General features: G+C 47.3%; 1 protein-coding gene across 7 annotated transcripts in view; it reads right to left on the reverse strand.

Moving 5' to 3' along the window:
* The window catches only part of Stk38 (serine/threonine kinase 38), a 34,735-nt gene extending 26,137 nt beyond the window's left edge, over window positions 1–8,598 (reverse strand). For 3 of the 7 annotated variants that reach the window (XM_006256139.5, XM_063279225.1, XM_063279223.1), the window contains exons 1-3: window positions 7,138–8,598; window positions 5,070–5,150; window positions 1,283–1,418 (exon numbers count right to left, since the gene is read on the reverse strand). In XM_006256139.5, coding sequence (XP_006256201.3) covers window positions 1,283–1,418; window positions 5,070–5,150; window positions 7,138–7,453 — 533 coding nt within the window. In that variant the 5' untranslated portion in view covers window positions 7,454–8,598. Of the gene's footprint in view, window positions 1–1,282; window positions 1,419–2,086; window positions 2,396–2,466; window positions 2,501–5,069; window positions 5,151–7,137 lie in introns of those variants that run through there. The other 4 variants (XM_063279224.1, NM_001398991.1, XM_063279227.1 and 1 more) reach the window with 4 other exon arrangements.
* Between the last annotated feature and the right edge of the window lie 1,987 nt (window positions 8,599–10,585).

Raw genomic sequence — 10,585 nt, forward strand, 5'->3', positions numbered from 1 at the left:
CGTCTTCCTTGGGTTCCTGAAAACACATGCTATTCACTCAGGAACAAAACCATGAAAGATAAAATCTTAATAAAAAACAGCCAGATTGACTTCATCAAAAACTTAGTCTGTCCATCTAAAGACATAGTGGGAAAGAGTTCACGGAACATAGGACAAAAACCGGGTGTCCGGAGCTCACAAAGACCCAAAACGCAATAACAAAAAGTCACTGCTGGGGGGTTGGGGATTTAGCTCAGCGGTAGAGCACTTGCCTAGCAAGCGCAAGGCCCTGGGTTCGGTCCCCAGCTCCGAAAAAAAAGAAAAGAAAAAAAAAAAAAAAAAGTCACTGCTGGGGGGAGACACACACCACACCTTTAATTCCAGCGCTCTGGAGGCACAGGCAGGCCTCTGTGAGTTCAAGGACAGCCTGGTCTGCAGCCTGGAGTGCATTTCAGGACAGCCAGAGCTACACAGTGGGTGAGACCTGGCAGGCTTGTTTAGTCTTATAAAACAAAAGGGAAGGGCTGGAGAGATGGCTCAGCGGTTAAGAGCACCGACTGCTCTTCCAGAGGTCCTGAGTTCAAATCCCAGCAACCACATGGTGGCTCACAGCCATCTGTAATGAGATCTGATGCCCTCTTCTGGTGTGTCTGAAGGCAGCTACAGTGTACTCATATACAATAAAATAAAATCTTAAAAAAAAAAAAAAAAAAAAAAAAAAAGAAAAAGAACAAGTTTTTAAAAAAAACAAAAAAACAAAAAAAAACAAAAGGGAAGAGTTATCACTGTTACCACTAAGTAAGTCATTCCAGTGGCATGGACTCCCATGTTCTGGCTAACTCTGGAAATCCTTCATGCCCACTTCCCTCTGAGGGAGCTGACACAGAGAAGTCCTTGAGGGACGAGCCCGCCTCACAGCTGCTACTCCTAAGACAGGCAGGGCCCAGGCCCAGGACCTGCAGCGTGACATCACGCTGCTTTAGTAATGAACACAGCAGTATAGCCCAACCATTTCCTCTTCTAGTGCAATGGAGGGTTAGGTTAGGACCAGCAGATGTAGTCTTAATACAATTTAGAAATCTGTCTGCAGAAATCTCACTGCAGTTGACAGGCTGCGTAGGACATGGCAGCTGCAGCCCCGGTCTCCGTTCATGTACCAGATAGGATGCTACATATAACCACAGCACGTTTTTCATTTTTGTTTGTTTTCTTTTTTGCCCTCTATCTGACCGGTAGGCCCACACTCTACCACTGAGCAACATCCCCAGCCCCAAAATACAATGTTTCCACCAGGATTCTTTACCTCATTTCTCGTTCTTCATGTTGAGCGATAAGGTTGCTATAAAAATTCTCCAGTGTCACTTTGGTCATTGTCACCCTCTCCTTCGTATGATTACTCATGGATGAGCAAGGTGTAGATCCTGTCATTGCCATGGCAACTAGAAGGCAAAAGAGCATTGGTGTGAATCTTCCAGTTGGAATCCAACAATTGATCACTGCCCTGCCCCCTGGGTTAATACAAATTGTTACGGTCTTCCTAGAGGACAAACAGAACACGAAACAAGGGTCAGGCAGGCAAGCCAGGTGTGCCGGCCAATTTTAACTGTCAACCTGACACAATATGGAGTCACCTGGAATGGGAATCTCAAAGAGAGACTGTCTAGACAGGGTTGGCTTGTGAAACTGTCTGTGGGGATTTTCTTGAGTGTGCCACTATGAGTGATTCCTGACAGAGCTGGAGAGATGGCTTGGTAGTGAAGAGAACATGTTCTCGCAGAGGACCAGAGTTCAGCTCCCAGCACTCATGTCAGACAACTCAGAACCTCCTGGGAGCCCAGCTCAGGGGATGACACCCTCCTCGGGACCAGCCCTGCTGCACATACACGTGTCCACACCACACACACCTTCTTTTCTCTTTTTAAAGGTTGAAAAAGGAAGGTGAGCACTAGCAGACAGCATTAGTTAACTGCTCTCTGGTCTTGCCTCAAGTCCTAGCTTCTGTAACTTCCACAATGAGGGACGGCAACCTGCAACTATGAGCCAAGCAAACCCTTTCTCCCTCGAGTTGTTTTCGTCAGGGTGTTTATCACAGTAACAGGAAACAAACCTCTATGTTGTCACCAGATGTGGTGTCATAAGCTGTAATCCCAATGGTCGGGAGACACTGGCATGTGACACCCTGTCTTAGTCAGCTTTCCACAGCTGAGATGAAGACCATGGTCAGGAGCCACTTGCGGAGTAAAGGGTTTATTTGAAAAATCCCAGCAAAATATATTCCATTATTTACAGTAAGGTAAGTCAGGTATGCACAGGCCTGCCTTCCTGAAAGGTGAGTGTTGGAAGCTCAGGAGTTCAGTCATCATGGCTTACATACAGACTTAGAGGCGGGCCTGGGCTACTGAAAAGGCAGAAAGAGTGTTATCAGTAGTTAGCTTCAAGAGATGAGAATACGGAGCTGGGGATTTAGCTCAGTGGTAGAGCGCTTACCTAGGAAGCGCGAGGCCCTGGGTTCGGTCCCCAGCTCCGGAAAAAAAAAAAAAAAAAAAGAGATGAGAATACATTTTTATTCTAGATTTTATTTTTTTGTGATATATCAATAACAGATTTTCCATTTCTACAATTAAAAGATTCTCTACGACTAACATGCTGACCCACCTTAAAGTATTTGGTAAATGTTTACTGCTTGATTTTATAAGTTTTAATTAAAAAAAAAACATTATTACAAAAAAGAAAACTGAATCACAATTCTAGTGCTCAAATATCCAACTTCCTCATTTTGCACTTAAAAAACAAAACAAGAGATGGCTCAGTGGTTAAGAGCACTGACTGCTCTTCCAGAGGTCCTGAGTTCAATTCCCAGCAACCACATGGTGGCTCACAACCATCTGTAATGGGATCTGATGCCTTCTTCTGGTGTCTAAGACAGCTACAGGATACTTATATATAACAAATAAATAAATCTTTAAAAAACAAAACAAGGGGTTGGGGATTTAGCTCAGTGGTAGAGCGCTTGCCTAGGAAGCGCAAGGCCCTGGGTTCGGTCCCCAGCTCCGAAAAAAAGAACCAAAAGAAAACAAAAAACAAAAAAAAACAAAAACAAAACAAAACAAAATTCCACAGGTCTAAAGGTTTATAAAATGTTTCCCCCCTTAAATTTAAAATCTCATTTTCTACCAAATTAACCTATATTTATTATACTGGGCTTACTGTTATACAAACTAAACTACACCAGCATGGTAACCACATTCAACGGTTTATCTTAGCTTGCTTTCTTTTGTGTATAATTAATTTACTTCCTTCCTCCACCTCCCTCTCTCCCCTGGATTTTTTCGACAGGCTATGACTACTTAGCCTGCACTGGCCTACAACTCCCCATCCTTCACCATCCAAATGCTGAGAGGACAGCTGTGCACGCCTAAAGGATTCTGTCCTTTATGCCGACAGAAAGCAGAGCAAAATTCAGGAGGGGCAGAAAGCCATTTTCAAAGCAGGCTCAGTTTATAAAAACACTCAAAGGTCATCCCTGACACTCGAGTGTTCTAAATGGTTTTGTAAAGAAGGTAAAGATACTCGTTACTAAGAGAGGAAAGGGGGACTTAAAAGCCCATAGCTGTGGGGTTGGGGATTTGGCTCAGTGGTAGAGCGCTTGCCTAGCAAGCGCAAGGCCCTGGGTTCGGTCCCCAGCTCCAAAAAAAAGAATAGAAAAAAAAAAAAAAAAAAAGCCCATAGCTGCTTATGTTTGTTTGCTTGGATTTTTTCAATTGTTTTTTGGGGGGTTTTTGTTGTTGTTGTATGGTTGGTTGGTTTGGTGTTTTTGTTTGGTTTTGTTTGAGACAGTTTTGCTGTAAAGTCCTGGCTGGCCTGGAACACACTAAGAATGCCTGGTTGGCCTCAAAATGATTTACCTGCCTAACTTCCTGGGATTGGGATCATGGGTGGTAGTTTTTGTTTTTGTTTTTGTTTTTAAAAGATATTCAGACAAAAACTATATAAACAATAATACATTCAGAACAGAGATTCAAAATAGAGGATCTATTTTAGTGCCAGACATTTTGATCTATGACAGCAAACTTATTCACAAATCTAAAACACTGAATTGATTAAAACGAATTCCATAAAATATCACATGGTTTTTAGTCAGGGAAATTCCTACCAATACCAAAATATACTGCATTTACAACCATAGAGGAGTTAAAAAAAATTCTACAAACAAAACCCTCTGGTTTCTGAAGCTTGGGTGTGGTTTCTTACTTGTCAGCCTGTAACCCTCCACCCACAATGAAAACCACATGCACTCTAAGTGTGTTTCAAGAGCATACTTAAACCAGATATAAACAAAAAATCCAGGGTAGTAACATGGCATCAGGTAAAAGTGCTTGCCACCAAACCTGGACATGACTTCAATGCTTGAGACCCACAAGTTGTTGAAGAAAACCAACTCCCACAAAGTTGCCCTTTGACCTGCACAAACTTTCATGAGAAGCCACCAAGGACCTCTAGCCATCACCCCATCATGCACCACAAAATAATTAAAACTTTAAAACAAGGCAAGTGAGAGTTGTCTGAAATGTCTGGACAGCCTACATATGTAGTTACTGTATGTGTACACGTGTGTATGTACACATGGGAGTGGGAACTGTTTCACTTTGGTAAACCAGGCAGGGACTGAACTCATGGCAATTCTTCTGCCTCAGTTTCTCAAGAGTTGGGATTCCAACCATGAGCCACCACACTGGGCTCTATAGACAGTAACATTTTAACAACTAATTCTTTAAGGGTTGAGAATACAGCTCCGTGTTAGAGAAAGAAGACAGCCATGCAGGCAGATAATGCCTTCCATACAGCGAGTGATTAGCTGGTGCAGGTTGAGCAAGCGAATGATTCTTAGCTGTCAACACAGCTATAGGAAGAAAGACGACAGGTATACATAAAGAACTGGGCAACGCAGCTCTGGTTTGGGCTGGTGAAGCAGTTCATTTGTGTGGTGCTTCTCCAGAATGCACAAGGCCCTGGCTTCTATTCCACGACAACAACAGAGAGTCTGGGAGCTACATCTTATTCAAGCCACCAGCATTACATCCTACACTTACAAAGCTCCACAAGACCAGGGGGTGGAGTTCCAGGGCAGCCAGGGCAGCCAGGGCTGCAGAGCGAGAACGATCCTGAAAAAACTGAAAAGGTAAGGCGGTCAATGTCATATTAGGTGCGTTCGAGGGCATCCAATATCGTCGGCCAGCAAAATCGTTTTATTCTACAGCCAGCGTCTACCACAATGCCAAGCACTGCACTCTCCTTCCCCTGAGCTCACCATGTAGACAAAGTGGCTTCCAGCTCTGAGCCGCCTGCCTCTGCCTCTGCAGTGGTGGAGTGGACCACCACGCCCAGCCCTTTTGACCCTTGTTCAAGCCCTTCTCTCTACCTCCACTCATAAAAGGTTTAGCTTAATTCTAATAACCTTTAATCAAAAGATCCAATTAATATTGCTCAGTAACAGTTTACGGGTTTACTGGGTCAACCAAGTGCTTCTTATGAGGCAAGTCTTTCCCTCCCACTTTCCATAACTCAAGCTTCCTGCCCTGACCTATAAGCCACTGGCACCTATTCACTTTAGGCTCCTCAAAGTTAGAGGCCGATGGACAAGAAAGCCTTAGTTTAGTCTGTTTAAGAAAGCATACACTCAGGGTTGGGGATTTAGCTCAGTGGTAGAGCGCTTGCCTAGCAAGCACAAGGCCCTGGGTTCGGTCCCCAGCTCTGGAAAAAAAAAAAAAAAAAAAAAAGAAAGCATACACTCTTTATAAAACTCTGCACTGAGGACTGTGAGCTCAGAACGAGCTCAAATGAGAACCAGCAGTTTTATTCACTACAGTTTACACCTGGCCTTACAATGGCAACTCCATCTCTACAAAAACCACTTCACCAGCATTGTATTTCCTTGTCATCGAGAGAACTGCCCGTTCCCTTTTATTGGACAATTCAAGCTGAGACCAAGACTATTCCTGAAGAGTCACAAGAGGAAGGCAGGGGCTCGTGGATCTCCTAGTTCGAGGCCAGCCTGGTCTACACAGCAAGTTCCAGACAGCCAACACTACACAAAGAAACCCTGTCACAAAAATACATTTAAAAAAAAAAAAGAGGGGCTGGAGAGATGGCTCAGAGGTTGAGAGCATTGACTGCTCTTCCAGAGGTCCTGAGTTCAAATCCCAGCAACCACATGGTGGCTCACAACCATCTGTAATGGGATCCGATGTCCTCTTCTGCTGTGTCTGAAGACAACAACAGTGTACTCATATATAATAAATAAATCTTTAAAAAAAAAAAGAGTCACAAGTGGGCCGGGCTGTGGCGGCAGGTTCTTTTAACCCCAGACAGAGACAGGAGGATCTCTGTGAGTTCTAGGCCAGCAAATTCCAGGCCGGCCATAGGTGTACATCCAGACCTTATCTCAAGACAAAACGCTCCCTTTGAGAACACGCGTGGCGGAGAAGTGGGTGTGTATGATGGATGGTGCGCTGCGCAGAGTCGTCCTGTTAGGAGGAGGAAGCTGCTATCTGATGTTTGGGGTGGGGTGGGGCAGGGAGCTGTTCTTGCAGCGACCGAGGTTTTTCTGTTTATGGAAACCGCCTGTACTGGCTACTTCACAGCCAAGGTGAGCTGAAGGAAGGGGAAGCAGCGAGGCTACTTCACGCCGCTGACCTTCCTATTCATCTTGAAAAAGGACAAGATTCTCCTGTGTCTCTGGGTCCTTTGCAGGGTGCCGCTGGCAGCCGTTATGCGCTTTCTGGTACACTTAAGGTGACGGGAAGCCCGGTAGCCCCTAACCGCAGAGTAGGGGGACAGCCTCCATGGTCCTACACCTATCCCGGGGTTTGGGGGGGGGGGAGCTCTGCAGACACCGTCGGGTTCTCGAATCCCAAGGTGCAGAGCAGCGCTGACCGAGGTCCCAGAGGGGACGGGCCGGTGGCAGCAGGCACACAAAGCTGGCGACAAGGGAAGGAGGGAGCGGCTGCCCGTCCTGGCTGCAGACAGAGGAGTGGAAGAGAGGGACGAACAAGGGGGCTCTGGGGACTACAGAGAGAACGCTGACAGGAGCCCCGGAGTGCACAGATGCGGACGGACGAGACAGCGTGCCCGAGGCGGCGACGGCCGCGAGACACTCACCAGACCCAGGGGGGAGGGAAGCACGGGGCCGGCGGCGACAGAGACGGCACAGACGCGACGAGCGGGCGGCTCGAGAGCGACCGCGCCGCGCCGGGGACGCCGAGGGAGCGCGGCTGCCGAGCCGTGACGGGAGAGGACAACAGGAAGAACCCCAACTGCCGGAAAAGACGGCAGCGCGGAGGGGCCAAGGCTCCCCGGTTACCCCCTCAGACTGTGGAGAGAGGGGCCGTTGCGGCCGACACTGCGCATGCGCCACCCGCCGGCGGCGCTTGCCGGGCAGTGGGACTGCGCGTGCGCGGCGGCGCCCCGCCCACATCTTCTCCCCTCACCCGGCTGCGCCTAGCCCAGGAGGCCGGTCGAGCGCGGTGTGGGGCGGGCCCCGAGGTGCTTTGTGCGGGGCCGGACTAGTTGTTGGCCTTTGTTATGTTACTTTTTCTTTTGAAATAATTATAGGCTCACAGAAGTCACAAAACGAAAACAGAGAAGTTCCGTAAAAGCCAACACCCACCCAGCTTCCCTCCGCGTCTTACATAAGACACCCGGTCTCAACACCCGGAAATTGACTTTGGCTCTCAATCAACTAAACCAATGCAATCAGCTGCCTTGACGGGGACTTAACATTTGGCGTGCACTCGCGGGACGAAGTCTTTAGTTCTATGAAATTTAATCAGAGCCTCCCCCCCCCCCCCATCCTCCTTGACTTGAGATCATTGTGGCCATAAGTCTGTTGGAACCCGTGGCCCTTCCTATTTTTCATTATTGCAAAGGATTAACGTGCTTTTGTTTGGGGTCAGGTGATCTCTCACACCTTAGACCTCTCCATTGTGCAGGGAACTTAAAGCCTCTCTTTGACTCCCAGAGAACTGAGCCCAGTGCCCTTGATTGGAAAGTTTTAACCTCTTGAAAAGCGATGAATGACTCCCTACAAGGAAGTCCTCCCGGAACAAGGGAAGAGAGCTCCTTCTGTTAGTCATGCCTTGAGCGGTCTGTGCTAAGTGCTCTGATTCTTCCTTTTTGAAATGGAAAGACCCGTACCGTAGGATTCGGTTTTCTTCAAGCCTGAGAACCCAGAATTTATTTCCTTCAGGATCTGAAAGAGACTTGACTGTGTCACCTTCAAAGCCAGGTTTTCTTTAGTCCAAAAATCAGAAACAAAAATGCGGCTGGGGGCTGGAGAGATGGCTCAGCGGTTAAGAGCACCCGGCTGCTCTTCCAGAGGTCCTGAGTTCAATTCCCAGCAACCACATGGTGGCTCACAACCATCTGTAAAGAGATATGATGCCCTCCTCTGGTGTGTCTGAAGACAGCTACAGTGTACTTATATATAATAAATGAATAAAAAAAAATGCGGCTGAAGAAGTGGCTGGGCAGCTCTTCCAGAGGACCCAAGTCCGAGTCCCAGTCTTGCTGGAACTGGAGTTAAGGATGGTTGTGAGCCACTGCTGCAGTTCTAATTGTTTTCACTATGTGTGTTGTCTGGGTAGAAGTCTGTGTGTACACAAACATTCAGTGCCAGCAGAGGCCAAGACCCTCTTAAACAGGAGTTACAGAGTTATTAGTTGCCTTGTAGAGGACTAGGGAGTAGACCAGGATCCTCTGTACAGCTGAGCAATCTCTCTAACCCCCCACTTTGATTTTTTTTTAAATTGCGTTGTAATTATTGAATTAATTATCCTATTTTTTATTTATATGAGTACACAATTGCTGTCAGACACAGCAGAAGAGGGCATCGGATCCCATTACAGATGGTTGCGAGCCACCATGTGGTTGCTGGGATTTGAACTCAGGACCTCGGGAAGAGCAGTCAGTGCTCTTAACCGCTGAGTCATCTCTCCAGCCCCGAATTAATTATCTTGCTAATGCTTTTTTTTCTTTTGCCTCTTAATTGTTTTTTATTTTGAGACAATCTTAGGTAGCTCAGGCTGACACAACATGTAGTGCTGAAGATAAACCTTGAACTCTCGAAACCCTCCTGCCTTAGCCTCCGAAGTCCTGAGATTACTGGTGTGGGTACCATGGTGTCTATCATTTGCAAAGTGAATTCCCAAGCAGGGAGTGGTGGCCTGTGCTGTCCTTCCCACCACTCTTCACACCCCAGCATAGGCACTCACTCCCCAGACCCATGGGACTTCGTTGTCTTGGCTAACCTTTTTCTTCTCCATCTTCCCCCTAGTTCCTAACTTCATAGCCTTCTTCCTCTTCATCCTTAAATGCTGTCCTAAGTCATTCTTTGTCCTACAGCAATCACCTGCTTCCTCATCAGGCTGACCTGGGATTGCTTAGCCGACTGAAGCTCACAAGGACAGGTACCATAGCCCCTGGCACTGGTGCCCTACCTACAGTGCCAACTCTCATCAGCTGATTCTAATACTCGTTCCATAACAGATCTGGAATGGAGCCTGGTGTGCGATGACCTGGTACCTCTCAGACTCTGGCGTGCATACAAATAGTTCTCTATCACTGTTTCAAAGGAGCTGGAGAGGGGTTGGAAAGATGGCTCAGCGGTTAAGAGCACTGCCTGCTCTTCCAGAGGTCCTGAGTTCAATTCCCAGCAACCAGCAACCACGTGGTGGCTCACAACCATCCGTATTGAGATCCGATGCCCTCTTCTGGCCTGCAGGCGTACATGCAGGCAGAAAGCTGTATGATGTATACATACTAAAGAAAGAAAGAAAGAGAAAGGAAGAAAGAAAGGGACTGGAGAGAAGGCTTGAAGGTTAGGGACACACAGTGAGTGCTCTTACAGAAGACTCTGGTCCACAGAAGACCTGATGTAGATGTTTCTTTCCGGCTACTTTACCGGGTTCTTATGTATCTACCGCTCTTCTAACCCCACCCCCAAAACTAGTTAAGAGAGAAAAAAAGTTAGAGGGGAAGGGGGACATAGATCTCCTTAGACTGCTCCCTGCTGATTAGAGTGCATTGAGTTCCTTGGGGCCAGTGAAGTCTTAGTTGTCAGAAAAGCGATAGGAGGAGGGGAAGGGAGGAAGGGGAGCAGAAAGAGGAGGGTTGGGAGGAGGGACCACCCGCAGGGGATCAGCAGCCACTCCAGGGCTCTCTCAGGGATCTCTCATTTACACGAGAGCCCCCAGGAATCCAAATGTAAAGGATCCGCAGCTGATAAAAATCACGCCCCTCCTAGAGCACGAGACAACCACGGTCAGCTGCTGCGGACAGACCGAAGCAGCCCCATATCCCACATCTGGGATTAAAACAAAGACATTCACATAACATCATTAGGTTTTCGAAGACACCAAGACACTTACTCCAATCCGATGTTGTCCTCTGTCCTCGGGCCCCCTCTGACCTCACACATGCAGTGCACAAGCAAAACACCCGCACACATAAATTAAAAATAAGCGGGGTTGGGGATTTAGCTCAGTGGTAGAGTGCTTGCCTAGGAAGCGCAAGGCCCTGGGTTCGGTCTCCAGCTCCGAAAAAAAGAACC

The sequence above is a fragment of the Rattus norvegicus genome, chromosome 20, assembly GCF_036323735.1.
Source record: "Rattus norvegicus strain BN/NHsdMcwi chromosome 20, GRCr8, whole genome shotgun sequence".
NCBI classification, from domain to species: Eukaryota; Metazoa; Chordata; class Mammalia; order Rodentia; family Muridae; genus Rattus; species Rattus norvegicus.